The 25,384-nt window shown below is 48.9% G+C and overlaps 1 protein-coding gene across 2 annotated transcripts in view; it reads left to right on the plus strand.

Moving 5' to 3' along the window:
• Positions 1–25,384, plus strand: part of GATB (glutamyl-tRNA amidotransferase subunit B) — a 92,536-nt gene that overhangs the window by 56,048 nt on the left and 11,104 nt on the right. For both annotated transcript variants that reach the window (XM_043484608.1, XM_043484617.1), the window contains exons 9-11: positions 1,991–2,180; positions 16,330–16,463; positions 23,388–23,466. In XM_043484608.1, coding sequence (XP_043340543.1) covers positions 1,991–2,180; positions 16,330–16,463; positions 23,388–23,466 — 403 coding nt within the window. The remainder of the gene's footprint in view (positions 1–1,990; positions 2,181–16,329; positions 16,464–23,387; positions 23,467–25,384) is intronic.

A 25,384-nucleotide genomic window follows, 5' to 3' on the forward strand; every position in this document is an offset into this window, starting at 1 on the left:
TCTGTGTCAGAGCTGTTATAACTGGGCTGAGAGGATGGCTGTGAGGCTGGGACCCAGGCTGTCCCCATGCTTCCTTTCAGTGGCAAATTCAGTAACACAAGGACTGTAAGAAGGTAGAAAAAAGAGCTGTGTATGTTAATGGCAGTTCCTGTCACATCTCAGGTAATACTGTTTAGCAAGTTAAACTTACATGAGATCCAGAAATAAAGCAAATGAGAAGAATGGCTCTGGGGACTTCCCCGCTGGTGCCCAGTGGTTAAGACCTCACCTTCCTACGAAGGGAGGCAGAGACATCGAAACAGTGACCCCCTGATCAGGGAGCTAAGATCCCATATGCCTCAACCGCTGAAAAAACACAAAGCAGAAGCAATATTTTAACAATTTCAGTAAAGATTTTTAGAATGTTCCACATTAAAATAAAAGGAATAGCTTAAGATAAATTGAGCCTCTTGTTTCTTCCCCTGTTTATAAGACTGCAAAAGTTAAAAGTTTAAGCAACAAAGTGGTAGAGGTTGGCACTCTCCTTTGTGAAGTGCAGGAAGACACTTGAGTAGCCATTGCTGTCGATGAGGAGCAAATAGAGCATCGTGATTTGGGAAGGAAGCAGCTTGTAAACCCTAAGAGTGGACGTCCCCTCACGGACGCCTCTCGTGTGTCTGTCGGAGTCACCCTTGTTCTCGTTGCTGTGGTCTCTCCAGGTTCAGTCTGTTTTTGCCGAGAAACTTCTGTGTCCTGCGTGGCCCCCGCTCTGTTCGTGCTGTGTTCTCACCGAGCATGGCGTTGGCCTTTAGCAGAGTCAGTGGCTTCAGGTCGCTCCCCCGGGCCAGTAGATGAGCTTTGGGAAGCCTCCCTTTGCTTTCCTCTTGCCTTCAGAAGTCAGGCTGATTCATAGCACAGATTTGGCATTGAGGTGATGGGTTGCTTGCATTTCTGATCTATTACCTTGGAGCCGCCGTTTATTCTGCGTAACCCTGCTTCTGCATAAGCCCTCTGACAAGTGTGGGCAGAGGGAAAAACGTTAGATGCTAGAATAAACAAAAGGGAAGGACACCTTAGTTTGACAGGAGCAGATGCAGTGATGTGGCGTCCGCATTTTTTTAATGGACTTTTTTATTGCAGTCTTAGTTTTACAGCAGAATTGAGCGGAAGTTAGAGTTCCCATGTACTTCTTAGTGTATGCTGTATACCCCCCTCCCACACACACACACTCACACACAGGTTTCCTCTTATAACATCTTGCATTAGTGTGTAATGTGGTAAATTTGTTAAAATTGATGAACCAGTATTGATACCTTTGTAGTAACTGAAGTCCATAGTTCACCTTAGGGTTCAGCTTTATGTCGTCTGTTCTGTGGGTTTAACGACATATAATGACATGTGTGCACCATTACGTGTCACACGGAATGGTTTCACTGCCCTGAAACCCCGCTGTGCTCCCCGATTCATCCCTCCGTCTCTCCTACCTTCTACATTTTATTGGGTTGGGCCAAAAGTTCTTTTGGGTTTTTCCATCAGATATTATAGAAAAACTTGAACAAGCGTTTTGGCAAACCCGATATTTAGCGAAGTCCATTTATTTATTCCAATTCTCAAGAAGGAAAGTTTCCTTTACCTAAAAACTGCTAAAAGTACTGAAAATTTTAAAGTGGGGGAAGTCACCTTTCTTCCTAAACAGTAAGTTGCTCTTGTTTGGTCCTGTTTTCTCCAGTCTGTGTCTTGTGAGTATGCACTTTATCCATAGTTACAAACGGCAGGGCGGCATCCCCCGTGCCTTTCTCACGCAGTGCTCATTTGTAAGCCCAGAGAGTGCTGGATTTGGTTGTTCTGACCTTACATGTATACAGGTTCCTGGAAAAGTAGGAGACTTGGTGTGGGACTTCAAAAAATGTTTGTAACAGCATCTATAGACAGACTTTCACATTGACTGTAGGTTTGTCTCTTCCAACTCAACCCAGTACGGAGAGTCAGGCCGTCTCCTCTCTGCCCCCAGGTTCATGCCAGAGCCCAACCTGCCCCCGCTGCTGCTCTACGACTCCGGCTCCCTCCCCTCCGGCGCAGACCCGAAGCAGGTGATCAACGTGGACCAGCTGCGGGAGCGGCTCCCCGAGCTGCCCCGAGTGACCCGAGAGAGGCTCGTGCGAGAGTACGGGATGCTGCCGCAGCACAGCTTCGCCCTGTTGGTGGGTCCTCCCGCGGGGCGGGTTGAGGGCCAGCTGGGGGCTCTGGGCGGAGTGGGACGGCTGCACTGCGCCCTGAAACCAGGCGTGCGTGCCTTCCTCACCAGTCTCCATGGTGGATACCCCTCCCAAGACCCACGAGGCGGGCTCTCCTGTCAGTCATTTCTGGTGTGTAGACTTGAAGAGCCGCTCACAGCAGCCGTGGAGGCTTCCTGAAGACAGTCCGGATGTTACGGATGGCTGTTCTCTTGTCTGTCTGCAGGACAGCAGGAAATCAATGCACAGGCTTTCTGGATGTCTGGCAGTGTTGAACCATGACAGGGTCTGGCAGGAAGTTGGGTTCTCACAAAGCAGACAGTTGTTTTACCGACTATAGAACAAATGTTTATTCCACACGAAATGCTGGAAACTCTGACTAAACGTATCGGTCTTTGGAGGATACCTCTGAAGGGGCCGTTAAGAATCTGACACTGTGGAGATATACTCAGGGATTTTCCATCCTTTCTAGGGCTGCCGAGCTCTACGGTTCCGCTGGTCACAGCCACATTAAAGTGACCCCGCATCCATGAGAGTGGCGTTGCGTCACACTTGTCCTCTGCCTGTCTGTCAGGGGGGCTGTGCAGAGTTTCTCCGCGGCGCCTCTCAGGGACAAGCTCTCTGCCACACTTGTGTGGAGCATGGAATCTCTGGGAAGTCTGGGCTGTTGCATTGTGATTGAGCGGTAACTCTGCGGTGATGTTAGGATATCCATGTTTATGTATGTATTTATACACTTCAGTGACAAAACCCTGCCATTTCTGGTACGGGGTAGACGAGCGAATGCTTATTGAATGAATGAGTCTCTGTTTATCACCCACAGATCAGCTCATTTGAAAAGAATCAGAGAGTATAGAAAACTCAGTATTGTCAGATCGACCTGGAGAAAACACATGCGTCCCAAGAGTCTTGAGGTTAGCAGGCGTCTTTATGAGACTCGGAGGCAGCCCTGTCACCGCATCAGATGCAATAGGTTCTTTTCTCACGCTGCAGGCCGAGTGGCTCGCCTCCCGTGCACTGCCGTTGTATCTTAGCCACACCTCTGTGGTGATTGTGTCGCTGTATTCTAGTTCTTTATTAATTGATGTGTTTTCTTCCGGCAAGGACTGTCTCATCCTCTCGCCATGGTACGCAGTGCTGAACACCAAGCCTGTAGTGACCCAACAAACCCCTTGTTCAGAACACCTTTTAACCGAAACCTCTTGGAATTCACAAACTGTTCCCAAGTTGAGTTAACAAACCCGAATTTTAGTCTCACACACCTTCCCCACCATCTTGAATTTCCAGCTCACTTGAAATCAACTTCAGGCTGAACACTGAATGCTGAATTCTAGGCCTGCATTTTGTAATGTATTTGCCAAATTCTGTAAGGATGAGAGAGGGCACATACTGAGGCTTCTCAGCCCCAGAGATAATGTTCACCTCTAGCAAGTTCTCTGAAGGAGACACATGTTCATGTCTATGTCCCAGGCTCCACTTCTGTGTCCTTCAAGTGCCTCAGCCTCAGAGGCCTTGGAGGAATGTTTGCAGAGGGTGGCAAGTGAGTGAGTTTCTGGTTTTCTCACAGTTTAAGGCCCTGTTTTGTTGTTGTTTGTTGTTATTAAGTCACTAAGTCGTGTCCAACTCTTTGTGACCACATGGGCAGCACGCCAGTCTTCTTTGTCCTCCACTCTCTCCCAGAGTTTGCTCCGATTCATGGCCATTGAGTTGGTGATCCTCTCTAACCATTGCATCCTCTGCCACCCTCTTCTCCTTTTGCCTCAGTCTTTCCCAGCATCAGGGGCTTTTCCCCTGAGTCGGCTCCTCCCTTCAGGGTCTGACTCTGCGACCCTGTGGACTGCAGCACGCCAGGCCTCCCTGTCCATCACCAACTGCCAGAGCTTACTTAAACTCATGTCCATTGAGTCGGTGATGCCATCTCACTATCTCATCCTCTGTCGTCCCCTTCTCCTCCCGCCTTCAATCTTTCCCAGCATCAGGGTCATTTCCGATGAGTCAGTTCTTCACATCAGGTGGCCAAAGTATTGGAGTTTCAGCTTCAGCATCAGTCCTTCCAATGAATATTCAGGACTGATCTCCTTTAGGATGGACTGGTTGGATCTCCTTGCAGTCCAAGAGACTCTGAAGAGTCTTCTCCAACACCACAGTTCAAAAGCATCAGTTTTTTGGTGCTCAGCCTTCTTTCTCTCACATCCACACATAACTACTGGAAAAACCATAGCTTTGACTATATGAACCTTTGTTGGCAAAGTGATGTCTCTGCTTTTTAATACCCTGTCTTGGTTTATCATACCTTTCCTTCCAAGGAGCAAGTGTCTTTTAAAAAATTTCATGGCTGCAGTCACTGTCCACAATGATTTTTGAAGCCCAGGAAAGTAAAATCTGTCACTGCTTCTACGTTTTCCCCTTCTATTTGCCATGAAGTGATGGGACCAGATGCCATGATCTTAGTTTTTTAAATGTTGAGTTTCACATCAGCTTTTTCACTCTCCTCTTTCACCCTCATCAAGAGGCTCTTTAGTTCCTCTTCATTTTCTGCCATTAGAGTGAACTTCCAGATGTATAAGCCCTGATTATAGAAACTTATTTTTGTCTATTCACTTCAGCACTTTTATTAGCATCTTCTATGCAGCAGGTACTGAAATGGGGACAGACACACTTTTTTGATTTGTTTTCTTTGCTTTCCAAGAATATATATATATGCCACCATAGCTAACCAGCCCCCAGAGCAGACAGATTGCAGTAGATAGTAGATGTATGATGCAGGCCAGGAGCCCAGAGGAGGTAGTGATGACCTTGATGGGACAAGTGGGAAAAACTCTCAAGGAGGTGCTGGCTTTTAAGCCAGTTTTATAAGAGCTTTGTTTCTTTATTTTTTTGATATATTAAAACTGTGCTTATTTTTATAGCTTGCAGATAATGTATTAGGTGATTCATTTTGCAGTATGTGTTTTTTTAAATGGCTAATACTTGAAATTTTCAAGAAAAATGAGAAGAGAACTAGTAATATGGAAGGAGGATGATTCAGACGATTTCTTTTCCTGAAATTAGGCACCGTGAGCTCTTGATGACTTAGTAATCATTGGAAGCTGAGTTACTCATAACATACCCGAAAGTGGTATGTTCATGTTTTTTTCCTGACTTCCTCAGAAATACAACAGATTGCTGAGAAGGGCAGATGCACCAATCTAATGAACCATCTTTCAATTTAAAGAGTGCCTGGGAGTATTCATTAAATCAGTAGCGTGGTGGAGGTGTACTCTGCGGAGCTCTGACTACACGCTCCTGCCTTTGGGTCGCTGATTAAATTAAACATTAAGCATACAGTCCTTACTGGTAACGCAATCCTTCCCCATGAACAGTTAAAAAAGAACAAAAAACAACTTCAGAGCTTTACTGTTAACTTTTTTTAGTTGAAGTATGGTTGATATACAATGTTATTTAAGTTATATACGTACAGTATAGTGATTCACTGTTTTTCAAGGTTGTATTCTGTTTATTGTTGCTGTGATATTGGCTGTCTTCCCTATGTTATACAACTCTGGCCTTGTCACTGTACTGTGTGGTGAGCACTGAATTGTGTGGTAATAATTTCTCCTTGGCATTTACAAAACTCTAATATAGTCTGTCTTAGCACCCACCGCAAAGTCTGGCGCACAGTAGGCAGCGGTGAACAGATGGACAGATCAATGAATGAGTGGGATTCTGTCATAACACTCACGAAGCCCTGGAGAAAGCAGCGTTCCTGATAAAGCATCCCTGTTTCCCAAAGGCAGGTATATAAAGCACCCTTTTGACAGCCCAGCAAATCAGGGTAGTACCTGTGCTGCTGAGCTTGGCAGGAGAAGCCTGGGTTTCCGCCTCAATCAGGCCACGTGCCACGACCGGCCATCGGACACTTGGGTGTCCCTGCCTCCTAAAGAACTTGTTTCTTCAGGACACTGGAATCAAGTATGCATTCTCATGTCATCTCGTAAGCCCGCGTGATAATCCCCTCCCACCAGATAACCTGTGTGAGCATTTCTTCATGAAACGTATCATGTCCCATCTGAAGCTTCAGCCTAGTGAGCCCTCCTTTCTTCCCTCTCTGTGTCAGGCTGCCAGATTTCTGACCTCGTTTGTCAGGATTCAGGAATGGACGTATGGAGGGTGAGGTCGAGTCATTAGGATTCCAGAGAAATGAGAGATCCTAGTAGCATAGCACGTCCTTCTCTGAGTCAGTGTGTCCAGGAGTAGTTGTGAGAACGGTCAAGGTTCCATGCAGGAGCGTTTTTTTAGCGTATAATAAAGGTGATTTCTGTGAAATGTCTCTTCCTATACCCTGCTTTGCTGAGCAGGGAATCCAGATGCGTTGTTGTCTTTGACCCGGTAGGCAGCTCGGGGTCAGTTGAGGCTGTTAGCTAACAGCAGGTTCCGTGGCTCACAGTGGACCACTTTCTAATCCAGTCCGTCCTCCCAGCACCCCCTGCGGAGATACCATCCATCTCCCCATTTTTCTGGTGAGGAAGCGTCATGTCTGAGGTTGAGTGTGAGACACAGTGACTCTGTCAGACCTGAGAGGGTGCTGACTGCAGCGCCTAGACCCTCCGCTTCTGAGCTCCTGCCTGCTTGGAGGTAACTGTGCCACAAGGCCTGGTGGAAGTCCTGTTTCAAGCTCGTTGCTGTTTTGAGTCACCTAATAGAGAAAACAGTTGTTTACTTGTGTGGGTATTAATACTTTATCCAGCCACGCTGAGGCTTCATGAAACAACAGTCATAGAATGTCAGTCCATTTAAACCTTTTTCCCACCCCTCTAGGTTTTTAAGATGCCAGCCTGCCCTATAAATAAACATAAGTGCTGTCTGCTAAATTTAGTGAAAATCAGTCAACTCCAGTGGAAAGCAGAAATTTTGTTCATTTTCCAAGTAGAAAGAAAAGTCATGTAAGCTCTGCCACAGTTGTGTTTTGTTTCTTAGACTTTGTGCCTTAGGTACTTGTCCCAGTCTGACGGAATATTTGAGAAGGGCCTCCGCATAGTGTCTGGGGTCTGTGGGACAGTCTTGCCTGATGTGGTTGGTAAGAACGCGTCTGAGCTCTCTGGGTGGCTGGCTGTGTATGAATCCGTGGACAGATTGCCGTGTCGTCTGTTGTGGGAGATCTCAGTGGAGGAGTGGGCATAGCAGCCCCAGGTCAGTGTCTCCTGAGAGCCTGCCGTACTCACCACAGTGCCCTATGTGCGAGCTCAGTCATGTCCGACTCTGTGACCCCATAGACTGTAGCCCGCCGGACTCCTCTGTCCATGGGATTTTCCCAGCAAGAATCCTGGAGCGGGCTGCCACTTCCTCCTCCAGTGCCATGCTGTTGTCAGATGTAAGAGCGTCATCTTTTCTGTGTTATGTTTAACTCTCATGAGTAGCCCTACAAGGAAGGAGATTAACACATTGAGACAGATGCTTTTTTTTTCCCCTTATAGTTGATTTACAATGTTCTGTTCACTTCTACTGTACAGCAAAGTGACTGTTACTTTGACAAAGTTATACACAAGTATACATTCTTTTTTATATTCTTTTCATTAGGATTTATCCCAGGACATTGAATATAGTACCCTGTGCTATTGATTCAGCAGGACCTTGTCGTCCGTCCATTCTGTGTGTAGTAGTTTTCGTCTGCTGACCCCAGACGCCCAGTCCATCCCTCCCCCACTCCCTCCTCCCCTTTGGCAACCACATGTCAAGACAGACACTCTTGACTCCAAATCTCACCTCTGATGCTTGGGGGGTGGGGGGGCTAGGGGGCGCTGAGCAGGTTCCTGAAGCTGTTCCTTCCCCAAAGGAAAGAGAAGGGGAACGGGACACTCGGCCCCAAAGATGGCAGGCACAGTGGTGCCTTCACTGAACCTACAATACCTGCCTACAGCCAAGCAGACAACCAGGAACATGCTGCTCCCAGGAAAGGGGCAGCAGACAGCTGCTAACACTTCCAGAGCCACGCAAGGCAGAGTTTTAGGGACAGCCTACCTGAGGCCCAGCGAGACTGTAGGGAGATATGACTGTGACCCTCCAAGGCAGTGACTTCTACTGCCATGAGTGTGTCTATTTGTGTGCAGTCTCAAGATGACGTGGTTTTATTTGAACAACTTCATTGCCCCAGCCAGTCATTCCCCATTTAAAGTCATAATCTTTTGTTTCTGACATCATGGAAAAGGGTAAGGTGTCTCCAAGGAACAGAGAAACAGAAGATATCATGACGATGGTTGGTTGTCAGATGTATTGTTTTCTGAGAGTCCTGCTCGGGGTCTCTCATTAGCTTGAAATGGCCTGGTTTTCTGTCTGGATGAATTGCCTATAAAATAATTTCCCATGACAAATATCTGTCTATCCCATAGGTAATACTACTTTAAAGCTAATAACTAAAAAAGCATCTGAAACCCCCTTATTGACTAGTTTCAGACCTCCCAGACTTAGAAGACTCACCATCGGACCACAGCTGAAGGAAAATCCTTTTGGTCAACATTGTCGCTCGCCGTTTTTGAGCTCCATGCAATTTTCAGAATTGATTTTATTCTTCAGTTTATGAAATCACATCCAGTGCTTGCCAACTTAAGGGTGCTTTCACAGTCTGTGCACAGAAAAAATAACCGATATTTTGTTCCGGTCAAGTCGAATCCAAAGACACGTCTTCTAACTTGACTCCTGCAAAACCCACAGTTAGTTCATTCATTTCAAGTGCAGGTGCCAGGGGGCTTTCAGAGGTGGAATCCGCCAGGCGCAGAGCCATCTGAGCGCCAGACTTAAGGACTCTCAGGGGCTCTGTCCCCAAGCCCATCCTGAAGCCTCATGTCCTGTCCATGGGCTGGTTTCCTTTTTGGGACAGTTAACAGAAGACCGCTGTTGAGTTACACAGGTTTCCTCTGTGTCAGGAGCATTTTGGCAGCACTGACTTTAAGCTCACTGAAGGTTGATTATCATTGAATTGATTTCTTGACAACATCCTTTTTGCGCCGCATTCTCCCAGTGTTTGATTATGCTTGTCTGCCATCAACTTTTATTACCTGAGTTATTTGATTTTGATTGTCCAAGGAAAAGTCCTGTGGCCCAGTTGGTTTCCCTCCGCGTCCCTCCTAGAGTGAGTTCATCACAGACAATGGAGCCTCACAGCTGACTGTCGTCAGTGAGAGTCCCACTCAGGTGTGTGCACTTTCTGGCTTTGCTGGGAATAGCGCACAGGTGAAATTGTTGGGACCAGAGTTTTATTCAGATTTTAAGGGTCCCCAAGCCCTCTGGGAATGTGATCCAGAGGTGGAAATTGTGGAGACCACAGTAGGACTATAGACACCCCCCTCCCCGAAATCATGTATTCTCCGAGTCATGCCAGAGAGTACTCCGTCAGTGTTTGGGGTCAGTTTCAGAGCTGCAGATGCCCATGTTCTCGAAAGTGGTGGTGGTGGTTCAGGATTCTGGCTCCCTCCTGACTCTCAGAGCAGAGCGATGCTCCTATGCCAGCTTCACACCAGCCACTAGCCACCGTGTGTTTTTCACCACTGCCGACTCCTCTGAGTCTTTTTTTTTCACCCCCTGAAGGATTTCCACAGCCACTCCTTGTTTCCGTGAGAAGCAGGGGCAGGCCCCGTTCACATCCTAGACTCGGGCCCTTCCCCACTGCACATTCCTGTCCTCCTGGTGACTGTCCCTTCTGCTTTTTGCCCCGGAACCACCGCTCTCTCGGGGCATCCTTGCCTGATGTCCATCTTGTCCCAGAACTAGCACTGATGTGATTTTCAGGGCTATTTTTCACTAAGTTGTTGGGTCTGTGTTCTGTTTTTCTCACTTTGGAAGAGTGACTGGACTCACAGGAATGATGGGAAGCACAGAGTTCGAGTGCAGATTCAGGACCATCTTCTCCGTAGGAACCCCCTCTGCACGGCGACACACAAGAACCCAGCCCCGTAAGAGCCACTGCCATTCAGTCGCAGGTGTGGGGTCCCCAAGCTGTCAGCCACTCCCACCACAGCTTCAGGACCTGCCCAGGTCAGTCACTCAGTCACGTCCGACTCTTGGCCACCCCATGTACTGCAGCACGCCAGGCTTCCCTGCCCATCACCAACTCCCAGAGTTTGCTCAAACTCATGTCCACAGAGTCAGTGATGCCATCCAACCATCTCATCCTCTGTCATCCCCTTCTCCTCCCACCATCTTTCCCAGCATCAGGGTCTTTTCCAATGAGTCAGTTCTTCCCATCATGTGGCGAAAGTATTGGAACTTTAGCTTCAGCATCAGTCCTTCCAATGAATATTCAGGCTTGATTTCCTTTAGGATGGACTGGTTTGATCTTCTTACAGTCCAAGGGACTCTCAAGAGTCTTCTCCAACACCACAGTTCAAAAGCATCAATTCTTCAGCACTCAGCTTTCTTTATAGTCCAACTCTCACATCCATACATGACTACTGGAAAAACCATAGCTTTGACTAGACGGACCTTTGTTGGCAAAGTAATGTCCCTGCTTTTTAATATGCTATCTAGGTTGGTCACAGCTTTACTTCCAAGGAGTAAGCATCTCTTAATTTCATGACTGCAGTCACCATCTGCAGTGATTTTGGAGCCCAAGAAAGTAAAGTCTCTCACTGTTTCCATTGTTTCCCTATCTATTTGCCACGAAGTGATAGGACTGGATGTCATGATCTTCATTTTTTTAATGTTGAGTTTTAAGCCAGCTTTTTCACTCTTCTCTTTCACTTTTATCAAGAGGTTCTTTAGTTCCTCTTCACTCTCTGCCATAAGTCTGGTGTCATCTGCATATCCGAGGTTATTGATACTTCTCCCAGCAATCTTGATTCTAGCTTGCACCTCATCCAGCCTGGCATTTCGCATTATGTATGTACCCTGCATTTAAGTTATAAGCAGGGTGACAATATACAACTTTGACATACTCCTTTCCCAATTTGGAACCTATCTGTTGTTCCATGTCCAGTTCTAACTGTTGCTTCCTGACCAACATGCAGATTTCTCAGGAGGCAGGTCAGGTGGTCTGGTATTCCCATCTCTTGAAGAATTTTCCACAGTTTGTTTGGATCTACACAGTCAAAGGCGTTGGCATATTCAATAAAGCAGATGTTTTTCTGGAATTCTTCTGCTTTTTTTGATGATCCAATGGATGTTGGCAATTTGATCGCTGGATCTAAATCCAGCTTGAACATCTGGAAGTTCATTCATGGTTCATGTACTGTTGAAGCCTGGCTTGGAGAATTTTGAGCATTACTTTACTAGCATGTGAGATGAGTGCAATTGTGTGGTAGTTTGAACTTTATTTGGCATTGCCCTTCTTTGGGATTGGAATTAAAACTGACCTTTTTCAGTCCTGTGGCCACTGCTGAGTTTTCCACATTTGCTGACATATTGAGTGCAGCATTTTAATAGCATCATAGATTGGTCTGAGGTCAGACAACAGGGAGGGAACACAACCCTGCCCATCGACAGAAAATTGGATTAAAGATTTACTGAGCATGGCCCCACCCATCAGAACAAGACCCAGTTTCCCCCTCAATCAGTCTGTCCCATCAGGAAGCTTCCATAAGCCTCTTATCCCTATCCTTCAGAGGGCCAAAAGAGTGAAAACCACAGTCACAGAAAACTAATCAAACTGATCACATGGACCACATAGCCTTGTATAACTCAATGAAACTATGAGCCGTGCTGTGTAAGGCCACCCAAGACAGATGGATCATGGTGGGGAGTTCTGACAAAACATGGTCCACTGGAGAAGGGAATGGCAAACCACTTCACTATTCTTGCCTTGAGAACTCCATGAACAGTATGAAAAGGCAAAAAGATAGGACACTAAAGATGAACTCCCCAGGTCTGTAGATGCCCAATATGCTGCTGGAGACAGTGGAGAAATAACTTCAGAAAGAATGAAGAGACGGAGCCAAAGCAAAAACAACACCCAGTTGTGGATGTGACTGGTGATGGAAGTAAAGTCTGATTCTGTAAAGAGCAATATTGCATAGGAAACTAGAATGTTAGTCCATGAATCAAGGTAAATTAGAAGTGGTCAAGTAGGAGATGGCAAGTGAACATCGACATTTTAGGAATCAGAGAACTAAAATGGACTGGAATGGGCAAATTTAATTCAGATGACCACTATATCTACTACTGTGGGCAAGAATCCCTTAGAAGAAATGGAGTAACCATCATAGTCAACAAGAGTCTGAAATGCCCTGCCTGCCCGTTAGGCATAAACGTGTGCGTGAGTCACCCACATCGCAGGAGTTAGAATGTGGGAAAAGAGGAGGTGTTTGACACCAAAACTATGAGTGGGCACAGGATTTGTTTTGTAGCTTCAGGGATGCTGCTGAAGCAGGCAGTGTCCACGAGAGCGTGCTCCCTAACTCCTCTGGGGAGGGGATGGAGGCATGCCAGTCATCCTCCCAGCCCCGGAAGCCCTGAATGGGAAGGGGGTGCCCCTGTTGTCCCCCCACTTTGGGAACCAGTGTGTGTCAGACACAGTGGAGAGCACCATGGGGTTTAGACGACCTTGGCAACAGCAACACTCGAACTTGCCATTTTCTCCTCCTGATTTCTAAGCTATTTGCCAAGGGCCTTTGCGACATTTTTACTATGCTAAGAACCTTTGAACAGCTGGCGACTCTCAAGTGAAATAATGAAGATGATAGGGAAACATGTTCTTTGGATGGGCAACTTGCTGTGTGTCGGTACCCAGCCCTAATGGGTGCTCAGCTTCAGTCCCCAGGAAGGCGAGGTGTGACTGTCCTCCAATAGCGGCATCGGAACCTGGGGGACGAGTACAGGGTCCCAGCCCTGCTGTTTTCCTGTTGTGTCAGTGTTGGGATTGGCTGAGTTAGTGTAGGGAACGCGCCTGTCCTTGTTGCTGTTGGAACTGCTGTTAGCACCATTAGCAGTGGTGGCAGCCCCCTGGCGTGGCTGGCCGTGGGGCAGGTACTCGGGCAATAAGGCCAGCCTCGGGGTCACTCCCTGCCACGTAACCAGCTGTTCCCTGGCGTGTGCCCTGTGTCCTCTTCCTTCCCCGCCTCTGCCACCAGCCAGCTGCCTCTCTCGGGTTGCATTCTCCTAAATATAGTCCAGCCTCATCCTGCCCTGCCATCAGGTGCCGAGGGTGTGTGACTTAGGGCAGGAAGGGCAGTTGCAAAATCAGCCTTCATCCTGTTGCAGCAGGGTGGACTCCTGGCATCTTGTCATCTCTGAAGGTAGACTGGAAAAGTTGGCTTTCGGGCACCTTGCAAGGGTGGATGGGGTTCCTTCCCAAAGCGGCAGAGACGGCGAGGTGACCCCCCTACCTTGCCACGTCCCAGCAGTGACCAGCAGACAGATTCCCTGGCCATGGAGGGTTCCTGTCTGTGACAGGCTGGCTTGGCATTAGCTCTGGATAAAATGGAATGCTTTGGGAAATTTGATTAAAATGTGGAAAAGATGCTTCTCAGTCGCAAAGCTGTAGAGAGTGCCTGGCATGACACAAAAGCCGGCACCAGTCATCTCTGCCACCTGGGCTTTCTCTGAAGGAAGTTCCAGCTGCAGTCAGCCGGCAGGCTTGATGCCCTGTGCAGCTGAGTTTCCCTCTGATGTAGGGTAGGTGATTCGTGCTGGCTTGTTGCCTCTGAGAAGGGCGTTAAGGGGCCCCTAATGCACTGGCCTTTCTGCTTTGCTCTTAATATGATTTTCATGTCAAGGAATTATTGGTCTGCTGTTTTCCTGCAAAAACCAGATGGCTTCATGGCTGCAACCACAGGGACTTCTGAGATCCATGCCAAGCTTATTAGCATCTGCCGATCTCACAGAAAAACAAAGGAGGCCTTACCTAGAATGCTGTGTGGCTTTTTTTTTTAACCCCGAAAAGAGGGCTTCTGCTGTAAAGAGCACAAGTGGGCAGCCCACTTGCATGTATCCATCACTCTGGGTGGCGGCAGCAGCTCAGCCTCCCACAGCCTCACCGCCCACAGCTCGCCCCGCCACGGTCGCAGCCTTCCCCGTCGCCTGCAGGTCGTGAACTGAACCCACATATCCCCAGTGAAGCCCCGCTCCAGCGCTGAGACACTGCCTCCCAGCACTGGCAGGAAGACAAACAGAAATCTGACTTGCCATGTTATCCATCCAATAAAAAAACCACCCAAGGGTAGAGGAATAGATATTCACGTCCCAGCAACTCAGCCAGGCCTGTGAGTTCAAGTGCAATATTTCTAGGTGGTTTTAGAAAAACCTTTCCTTGGCAAAGCAGAGTCCTCCTCCTGACAGCTCTTTTCACCAGCGGGCCAGCCTGTCGGAGTTAGAACAAAGGGAATCCTGCTTGTCTGATTGGGGCCAGATAGCAGTTTCCTCCCTCCCCAGTGGTTTGTGTGCTGTTGTGGAAGTTTGAATACTCTTCCATGAGTTAAGGAGAACTTTTCTCTTCATGCTGTCTGGATTTGCCTTCATCTGTAGTCAAACTTTGGCTGCCAGGGTGGCCTTTGCCCTGGTTTAGCATGAGCAGAATAATAGCATCAGCTTGAAAAGAGATTCAGGAGATGATTATGGGATTATTCAGTAGGCTTGTCACCAGAGAATGCATCTGTTATGAAGGGCACGTAGTGGTGTGTTTTTTGTTTTTTTTAATGGAATTTCTATTTTAGCCACTGTGTGCCTATGTGTATATTATAGCAGCTACCATAGCTATTATAGCAGCAGTACCATAGAGCACTTTTGTTAGTGTGTCTTGCTTCTTTCCAGTATTGTATCTTTCTAGGATGTTCTTTTGATTAATGAAGGCTCTCTGTAAGGGGCGAGGGTGAGAGCCTTACCTGCCATATAAAGTTAAAAAAGGATATTTCAAGGGAAGTGTGGTTTGATTTCAATTTCAGCAGGTAGGGGACACTTGCTACTTAAATTGTGTTTCCTCTGCTTGTGGAAACTTCAGTCTCCCAGATGTATGTAGAAGATGTTTTTATTTTCCTTATTGAGAAATAAGAGGTAGGCTTGGCCGGATTTCCTGTTCTGCCAGACCCATCGGGGTGGATAGTTATCCGCAATGTACGTGCGGCTTCATGAGGTGAACTTGGGGGTTCGTCTTAGGCCTCACTGTAGCAATTCCATGGCACTTCCCTGGTGGTCCAGTGGCTAAGACTCCAAACTCCCAGTGCAGGGGGCCTGGGTTCGATCACTGGTTGGGGAACTAGATCCCACATGCTGCAACAGAGATCCCTCATGCCGTAGCTAAGACCTAGTGCAGCCGAATAAATAAATTGTGGCAATTCCAATATTCAAAGGTGAACGTGGCATGATAAAGGATGAACATTCACGTGTGGTTTTTTTTTTTTTTAAATACAAGGCAGTGGGAGACGTTGATTCATCCACTGATGCTGACTAGGCAGCTGCCATGACCTAGCATGACGTAGCTCTGGTCACAGAAAGGGCAGCGTGGCCCTTGACTCACAGAACTGGAGGTCCAGAGTGGGAGGGGCTCATTCAAACACATGTCAGTGGTGAGCCACCCCGCGGTCCTTTTCCTGGAGCATGATGAGAGCGCGGGTCAGCCGGGCTGGCCCAGCCAGTCCCGTGGTCTAGGTGGGTCACATGCGCTGTCCTTTCTCATTTTGAGAACATGTGAAAATCACTTCCATCACTTCTGTAGATGATACGCAGAGGAATACAGTTACGATCCACTTCTGATTTTTCAGAAGTAGAATATTCTTTTTGTTCCTTTTTGGTCTGATGCTTTTCTTACCTTCTTATTCTAGGAGTTACTAGGACTTCCAAGAGGAGATGGGCCTGGAAAGAGACAGGACAGTAGACTCAGGCCAGACGTACTGCTCACGGATGAAGGCTGTGGCTGCACGCGGCCGCAGGTTCAGGGGATGGTGGGTTTCACTGTCGTGGACCACAGAGCCCAGGCGCTCTGCAGGGCTTTGGCTTCTCTGCCTGCCTTTGACACAGTGCTGCGTGAATTCAGGGTGGCCACAGCAGGAGCAGCACACTTGCTGTTTACTTAGGACGGTCAGAATTTTCTGGTGACACCTCTGTGTTTGGGAGGTACCAGGAGACGTCTCAGAGGAGGCAGAGGGTGGCAGTTTCACAACGCTCATCTTCCATTTTGGGGAGGTTTTATATAATTTTTTTTTCTCTTTCTTTACAGAATGAAGTTGGCCTACTGGAGTTCTTCCAAAATGTGATCAAAGAAACTAGGGCAGAGCCAAAAAAAGTGACTAGTTGGGTCCTCAACACTTTTCTGGGCTTTTTAAAGCAACAGAACCTTGCCGTCAGTGAGAGGTGAGTGGGGTCTGGGGAAGGCATTTTCTTCTGTCATGATCTCTGTGTCCAGAAGCAGCTGAAATAGGCCAGGGCCGGGGTTCTGTCCTTCCCTGCCGCCCCGCCCCCCGCGCCCTGATCTCCTGACGAGACACAGACCTTCCCTGTGAATGTCAGGGCTGTCCGCCTTCACCTGCACATCTGAAAGCTTGTTGGTGTGCTAGGTCTCTGCCCACCCACCCTGGCCTGTGTGCTGCGCTGGGCTGGGGGCCTGAGATGGAAACAATGAGGAGCTGACGGCTTGCAGGGGATCCTGACTGTCGGAAGGCAGACAGTCGGCTCATTGTAATGCTGCTACACCGTAGGTGTGCCCCGGCCACCCATGAATACACAAAAAGGGACCAAGCCCGGGGCATCAGCCCTCAGGAGCAAGAACGAGGCTCTCTCAGAGGCCAGGCCCTGAGCTCGGGGCATCAGCCCTCAGGAGCGAGAACGAGGCTCCCTCAGAGGCCAGGCCCTGAGCCCAGGATATCAGCCCTCAGGAGCAAGAACGAGGCTCCCTCAGAGGCCAGCCCTGAGCCCAGGGCATCAGCCCTCAGGAGCGAGAACAGGCTCCCTCAGGGGCCAGGCCCTGAGCCCGGGGCATCAGCCCTCAGGAGCAAGAATGAGGCTCCCTCAGGGGCCAGGTCCTGAGCCCGGGGTATCAGCCCTCAGGAGCGAGAACGAGGCTCCCTCAGGGGCCAGGCCCTGAGCCCAGGGCATCAGCCCTCAGGAGCAAAAACAAGGCTCCCTCAGGCCAGGCCCTGAGCCCGGGGCATCAGCCCTCAGGAGCGAGAACGAGGCTCCCTCAGGGGCCAGGCCCTGAGGAACCAGCAGGAGTGGCCAAGAGGAAGGGGCAGGACACCCCCTGAGAAGGGGGAGGGACAGCTGAGCTGGCCCGAGTCGGGGGTGACTGGGGCAGACCCCACAACCCGCGATCAGGGTGCCCAGGCGTGGGGGCCAGCATGTGTAGATGGCTCAAGGGGTCCCCGGTGCAGAACACTGGGGGAGGCCGTGCACAGGCTGGGATAAGTGGATTGTGGGCTTGGAGCGTGCAGATGAAACTGGAAGCCGCTGGAGCAGAGGACAGCTGTCAGGGAGGACACGGCCTGACCGGGGGCCGCGGAAGTGGCCTGAGACGCCCTGGACTTTACCCAAGGAGCGTGGGCAGGCAAGAACGGGAGAACCAGGAGCATGGGTGTCAGAGAAGAAAAGGAAAGGGTCGGGAAGGAGAGAAGGAGCAGCCGGTTTAAGTGCGGGGGCTCGTCGGGGACACCCAGGTGGGTGGCAGGGACCCAGCAGGATCCCAAAGGGAAGCAGAACCCACCTGGGTGGGCGTCATTGCCGCAGAAGCACCCACAGCTGTGGGCTGGGAGCGGAGCGGGGGAGACAGGTGTGTGTGGGTGCACAAGTCCGAGCAGCCGTGTGTTCAGAGACGCTGCCCTGTGTGCACTCGGCCTCCGGCTCTCAGCGTGTGTGCACGGCACCAGCGAGGCCGCGCGGCTCCGGTTCTCCGCCTCAGCAGCCCCGCACCAGCCGGGACCTCGGGGAGTCCCTCTCGGTGTCCAGCCTGCCTCCTGGGTTTTGAGAGGAGAAGGCGCGGTGCCCGCGGGCCCTCAGCATTGGCTTCCCTCTCTCATCCGCGCTGGCGTGTCAAGTACCAAACCCCCTCAGGTCCTCAAACCCCTGTGGCGTCTGTAACCTGCTCGTCTTCCCTCCCTGGCCTCCCCAGCCTCACCTTTCTACTCGTTTCCACACTGACTCCCTGGGCCCGGCAGCGCAGCCTGGAGCCTCCTGGCCGAGTCCAGGGAGAAGGCGCGGATGCCCCTGCGCCCCAGGGTGGGACGGGCGTGGTGAGGGGGGCCGGGCATGAGAACCCGCAGGTTTGGGGGCCACAGGGAGCATAGCCAGGAGGAACGGGGCGGAGAACGGCAGGAAATTACAGTTGAGCGTATGCTTGGGGCTCAGCCAGCACACGGAGGGTGTGCAGGGTCACAGGAGCTGAGCCGTGAAGTGCTGGCTGTGGTGGAGGAGCAGGACCCCGGCCCAGCCCTCAGGGAGCTCTGTGTCCTGGAAGGATGGACATGCGCAGCAGCTCTATAGGTCAAGGCGGACGGGACGCTTCCCGGTTAGAACTAGAAGCAGTGCAGTGGGAGCAGAGGGTGAGATCACGTTCGCCCAAGAGGCTCCAGGAAGCTGTGCTTTGAGCTGTTGGAGGAGGTCTAACTCTTAGCTTTAAATAAGGCTTTCCACATCGTTGGCTGACTACTCGTGTCCCTGAATTTCAGTCCCAGCAGAGCCCTTAGCTGCTTTCTGGTTCGGCTCCTTCACGTTTAGTGGGGAAGGAAACCCAGGCCCCAGGAAGTAACGTGCACCGCTGCTCAGACCAGAAGCCCATCCCCTGACTTTCAGATCAGTTTCTTTATATGTTGATATGGGAAATGAGGGGTTTGCTGACAACCATTTTAGGAGCTTCTGCAGGAGCTGAGGTTGATAAATTAGCCTGTTGAGGGAACCTGGAGCCCCTGGTATTTATCCAAACAATTTGGAAGCATTATAGACTTAAGAACCCCAAGGGCACCTAACTCTAAATAAAAGTATATTTGGTTGTTCCAAAGTCAAGTAAGGATGAAGCTAAGCAAGTTCTGCCTTACAGTTTATTTATTTATTTTAATTTAATTTTATAACTTAATATGTAATATAATGGTACATTATAGATTTTAAAATAGCTTATTGGTACATAGTTCATATACTGTACAGCTTGCTCACGTAAAGTATATAGTGTAATCACTTTCAGTTAAATCACAGTATGTGCAACCATCATTACAATCAATTTTAGAACAACATAAGAACTTTAACAGATTTTTTTTTCATTTATTTTTATTAGTTGGAGACTAATTACTTTACAATACTGTAGTGGTTTTTGCCATACAGTGACATGAATCAGCCATGGATTTACATGTGTTCCCCATCCCAATCCCCCCTCCCACCTCCATTCCCACCCCATCCCTCTGGGTCTTCCCAGTGCACCAGCCCTGAGCACTTGTCTCATGCATCCAACCTGGGCTGGTGATCTGTTTCACCCTTGACAGTATAAGCTAAGCAAGTTCTGCCTTACAGTTTAGGTAGAACAGGAGCTTGGAGCAGACGTTAACCCGTGAGCAACCTCGGCTCCTGGACCAAAGTTTCCAAAGCCTGGAAGGGCAGTAGCTGCAAAGCTGGCAGTAGTCTCATGATGACACCAGGCGAGGGACACCGGAGACTGTGCTGGCTGGAACTCATTTTGCAAATGAACATTCATTTTTAAAGACCTCTCAGAAGACTGGTGTTTAAAGGGTCTGACCAGAAAAGCATTAGTCGCTTAGTCATGTCTGACTCTTTCTGACCCCATGAACTGCAGCCCACCAGGCTCCTCTGTCCATGGGATTCTCCAGGCAAGAAGACTGGAGTGGGTAGCCATTCCCTTCTCCAGGGGATCTTCCCAACCCAAGAATAGAACCATGGCCTCCTGCATTGCAGGCAGATTCTTTACTGTCTGAGCCACCAAAAGTGCTTGTTGAACTTGGCCCTTACATTATTTTGGGTATATAGGTTTTTTGGATGATAACTCCATTAATACCAGGTTTGATTTAGTTATGAAGGTGGAGATTACTGGTCCCCTGATGCAGCATTCCCTGGTAGAACCAGGCCAGTGTAGCTCTCCGTTGTTCACTCCAGCTGAGGCCCTGAACCTGCAGGTCAGCTGCAGGCAGCAACCCCTGGGGCCCTGGGAGACCAGCGAGGGCGTTTGAGCCGAGGAGAGACTGATGCCGGTGGGAGGGTTAGTCCTACAGTGTGATGTGCGGGGCCGCGTCCAAGAAAGGGATGCCGGAGGCGGGAGCCTGTCTGTATACAGCCTAAGAGCTGAGGATGCTTGCCATCTCTTATAGAAACCAAGAGCACATGACGGAGACCCGGTGTGTCCCACAGAGCCTTAAATATTTGGTCCCCAGCTCTTTCTGGAAGAAGTTTCCTGAGCCCTGGCTTAGATGTGTGGTGTGGGGAGACGGGACCCCCGAGAGGTAGCTGAGCGTGGTGGCAGGAGAACGTTGCCGGGAATGCAGTGGCCATCCTGGGGACAGACGTGCTCTCCTCCTTCACCAGACTGCGGTGAAGGCAGGGGATGCAGAAATGAGCCCTGGCCACTCCTCGCTAGAGAATGTGGAGGCCCCAGGAGAAAGGGCTTTCCCGGTGGGTGAAGGTGGTCCAGAGGCAGGGTGCAGCAGTGCAGAGAAGCTGTTATGTTTGGTAACAAGTGAGGGGAGGAGAATTTTTAAGAAGGATAGAATTGGCATCCAGATGACATGTGCTCGGGAGGGCGGACAGTAACCATTGATGCTCTTTATCGGTAAGAAATAAGGTAAGAAGCCAGACAGAAGCATGTGACGGCAAGATGACCTGGAGGCATTTAAGGAAGATCTGAGCATTCGTGAAGGTGTGGGATCAAAGCCACAGGAGACAGGAGCCTGGCATCCGAGGAGGACTTGTAGGAGCACCAAGTGACAGGGTCAGGAGCACGGGCTTGAGGGGCTATTAGGTGGAACAGGCGGCAGAGAGCACCGTAGAAGATTCTGGGCCTTCCATCAGCTGGGGGCCTTATGATGTGGGAGGTGGGGGTCCGTTATGAGAAAGAGCACAGAAAGGAGACTCCAGAACAGCCGCTCTGGTGGGGGCACCAGGCAGGGTGCTGGGAATCAGCGAGATGAGCAGGACTGCTGAGCAGTGCCTGGCGGCCCAGGCCTCCCTGTCTTCCTCCACAAGCCTCTGTCTCGCATGTTTGGGTCTGAACTGAACCTGTGGATTGTGATGGGCAGCGCATTTCACAGGAGCCACGGTGGCTGTGGCTGTGTCGGGGTGTCTGCTTCCAGGATCCAGGCTGGAGATGGAGTTGTGATCGCGGAAGAGATCTAAGGGACCGGGTGAAGTTGGAAGGCTCAAAAGACGCCTCTCCCCTCTGCCTCATAGGCGGGCCAGGCTGGGGACGGGAGACCAGCCCTCACGGCTTCTGTCTTTCACGTTAGGGTTTTCTTTAGCGAAGACTCACTCGTGGCCCAGAAACCAGCATCTTCTGACCGCAGCCACTCAGCAGTGTGTGCTTGTGCCGTTCTGTTCCAAGTCAGATGGTTTATTTATGTAACTGAGGAGGGGCCTTTGAGGGATTAGGGTGACAGGTCCCAATCTTGGCCATCATCTTTCTGGAGGGCAGGCCTGGCACAGCTAGACCGAGTTGACATAGTGTCCTGGCCCTCCTTGTCGGGGAAGGAGTCCGAGACGCAGACACTGTTGACCTCCTGTGGGTATAAAAGGGTGACTGAGAAATCCCAAGTCAGTGGAGGTATTTCATAGTGAATTAAGGTCATTGGATGAAAGGCGAAGTATTTTCAGTTGTGCTGGTTCTATTTCTGTCCTCCACCATCCCCACATCCTTTATCATCAGCTCACATGGGAATGGGCACCCTTTCTGTTGAAGGCTCGAGAAATCTAGTTCAACCTCGGTGCTCATTATGGTCTGCACTCTAATTGGCCTTTATGTTGACTAGGATGGTAGTACATCCAAGAAACCCGAATTTTTAAAGCAACCTGGATTCTTTATTACTTGTCAGTAAGGGTGGGAGGTTAGAGAAGAGGCGTCTGTTGCTCTCCCAGCCCTCTCCCCCTCGTCCTGCTGAGACGTGATTACGGGGTTTACAGCTGCTCCCAATACCAGACGCTCTCCAAACCGCACGTCCTCTAGGAGTTTCCTCTTCTCCTTTCTCAGAGTGAGCAGACACTTGAGAACAGCGGGGTCTCTGTCTCAGTGTCTTGTGTGAACGACGCTGTGAGGCCTCAAGGTGCCTGAGTTGGACCTAGTGAACTTGTGCTCGGTTGGCCTGGAGTCCCAGGAAATATGCAAGAGCATAGCGAGGAAATTAACATCGCGTGATGGGAGCTGAGACTTAAACAGAAGGTGTTGTCAAGTCTCGCTGAGCACTCCAGAAGCTTTTGTTTGTGCACTCACAGTAATGTGCTATTTATAAGGCATCCCAGCCTATTTAAAACCGGTGCCCTTGTGACCTCAGACAGACAGCGTTTCATTAGCCTAGTTGCTGTGTGTGTTTAAAAGTAGCAAGACCATGTATTTTAATAGAAATAGCCTGTAATTCAATATTTCCACTAACCTAGGCACTCACCACCTCCACCTCTAAATGTGAATTGATGACACTTCACGTGTCTGGTTGCCTCCTGGCCTTTTTACATCATGGGCTCGTTGGAAATAAGTCACTTCCTGGAAGTGTAGATATAATGACTTCTGGACCCTGGTGTGTCCAGAAAGCTCTTGAGAGCCTGCAGGAGAGAGCCAAGTGTGTGGTGCCCATGCGGACACCCAGTGGTGTGGCTAGTAGTTGCTGCACCCCGAAAGGAAAACTCTTACAGTGAAAAAAGAATTTATATTTGCACAAAAACACTCCAGAACCAGCTTTGTTAGCTGTTTCGTTTGAAGTAATTTTTAGGCTTATCTTTCAGTCGAAAATATTTAATTACTGTTTTTCTTCTTTCTTTTTTCTCTTCTCGCCATGGTTCATGAATTTTTTAACCACCTCCTTTTCTTGACTAATTAAACTGAGCAGTTGTCTGTTGCTACAACTTCTGCCAAACAGCGGTTACTGTTGGGTAGTAAAATAAAGAAAAACAACACTAGTCACAAAAATGTGTTCTAGCCTGAAATACAAAATAATAAATAACATGGAGCCCAGTTGGCCTGTTACTGTCATTCCTGGGTGGGGATTTCAAACCTGCAGAGTCACGTGCCTTGATCTTGAATAACCGTGAATGCATATGCTGACAAAGTGAAGTGACATGTTTTTTTCTCTCCTTTGGGGGTGCCAGTCCTGTCACACCCTCCGCCCTGGCTGAGCTGCTGGACCTGCTGGACAGGAAGGCCATCTCTTCATCCGCAGCCAAGCAGGTATGTCCACCCTCTTGAGGAGTCCAGCTACCCTGCCGGCCCAATACAGGTTTCATGTGAAGCTCCACACTACGTGGATTTCATCATGGAAGTATTGTAATAAACGCTTCTAAGTGCTGTTTGAGGGGGCGGGTGTTTCTGTTTCTTCGTTTATTGCTTTGTTTTTAGAAGTAATGTCCTCAGCACCTTTTTATGTTAATTATCTGTGTATTATTTTTGTCTGCGCTGGGTCTCTAGCTGCAGCGGGCGGGGGCTTCTCTTCATGGCAGGGCACAGGCTCTGCGCACACATCTTCAGTAGTTGTGGCCCACAGGCTTAGTGGCCCACGGCATGTGGGATCTTTCCACACCGGGGATTGAACCTGTGTCCCCTGCATGAGCAGGCAGGCTCTCTTGTTTTCAATGTATTTCTTTTTAATTGAAGGGTAACTGCTTTACAGTATCATGCTGGTGTCTGCCGTACATCAGCGTGTGTAAGTATACATGTGTCTCCCCCCGTAGGTACACATGCACGTCTGTGCCTCCTTTGCTGCCCTGCAAATAGGTTCATCAGTGCCATCTTTCTAGATTGCATACATTTCCCTTAATATACAGTATTCGTCTTTCCTCTTTCTGACTTACTTCACTGTGCGTAATGGGCTCTACATTTATCTACCTTATTAGAACTAACTCAAATTCATTCCTTTTTATAGCTGAGTAATATTCCATTGTGTATATGTACCACAACTTCTTTAATCCATTCATCTGTCAACGGACATCTAGCATCTACGACATTTCCAAGTTCTGTCTGTTGAGAATAGTGCTGCAGTGAGCATTGGGGAACATGTGTTTTTTAGAATTGTGGTTTTCTCAGAGTATGTACAGTATGAAAGGCAAAAAGATACGACACTGAAAGATGAACTCCCCAGGTCAGTAGGTGCCCAATATGCTACTGGAGTTCAGTGGAGAAATAACTCCAGAAAGAATGAAGGGATGGAGCCACAGCAAAAACAACACCCACTTGTGGATGTGACTGGTGATAGAAGCAAGGTCTGATGCTGTAAAGAGCAATATTGCATAGGAACCTGGAATGTTAGGTCCATGAATCAAGGCAAATTGGAAGTGGTCAAATAGGAGATGGCAAGAGTGAACGTCAACATTCTAGGAATCAAAGAACTAAAATGGACTGGAATGGGTGAATTTAACTCAGATGACCCTTATATCTACTACTGTGGGCAGGAATCCCGTAGAAGAAATGGAGTAGCCATCATAGTCAACAAAAGAGTCCGAAATGCAGTACTTGGACGCAATCTCAAAAACGACAGAATGATCTCTGTTCATTTCCAAGGCAAACCATTCTATATCACGGTAATCCAAGTCTGTGCCCCAACCAGTAACGCTGAAGAAGTTGAAGTTGAATGGTTCTATGAAGACCTACAAGACCTTTTAGAACTAACACCCCAAAAAGATGTCCTTTTTATTATAGGGGACTGGAATGCAAAAGTAGAAGTCGAGAAACACCTGGAATAACAGGCAAATTTGGCCATGGAGTATGGAATGAAGCAGGGCAAAGGCTAATAGAGTTTTACCAAGAGAATGCACTGGTCATAGCAAACACCCTCTTCCAAGAGAAGATTCTACCCATGGACATAACCAGATGGCCAACACCGAAATCAGATTGATTATATTCTTTGTAGCCAAAGATGGAGAAGCTCTATACAGTCAGCAAAAGCAAGACAAGCAGCTGACTGTGGCTCAGATCATGAGCTCCTTACTGCAAAATTCAGACTTAAACTGAAGAGAGTAGGGAAAATGACAGGACCATTCAGGTATGACCTAAATCAAATCCCTTATGATTATACAGTGGAAGTGAGAAATAGATTTAAGGGACTAGATCTGATAGACAGAGTGCCTGATGAACTATGAATGGAGGTTTGTAA

This window comes from Cervus canadensis, chromosome 1, assembly GCF_019320065.1.
Source record: "Cervus canadensis isolate Bull #8, Minnesota chromosome 1, ASM1932006v1, whole genome shotgun sequence".
Taxonomy (NCBI): domain Eukaryota; kingdom Metazoa; phylum Chordata; class Mammalia; order Artiodactyla; family Cervidae; genus Cervus; species Cervus canadensis.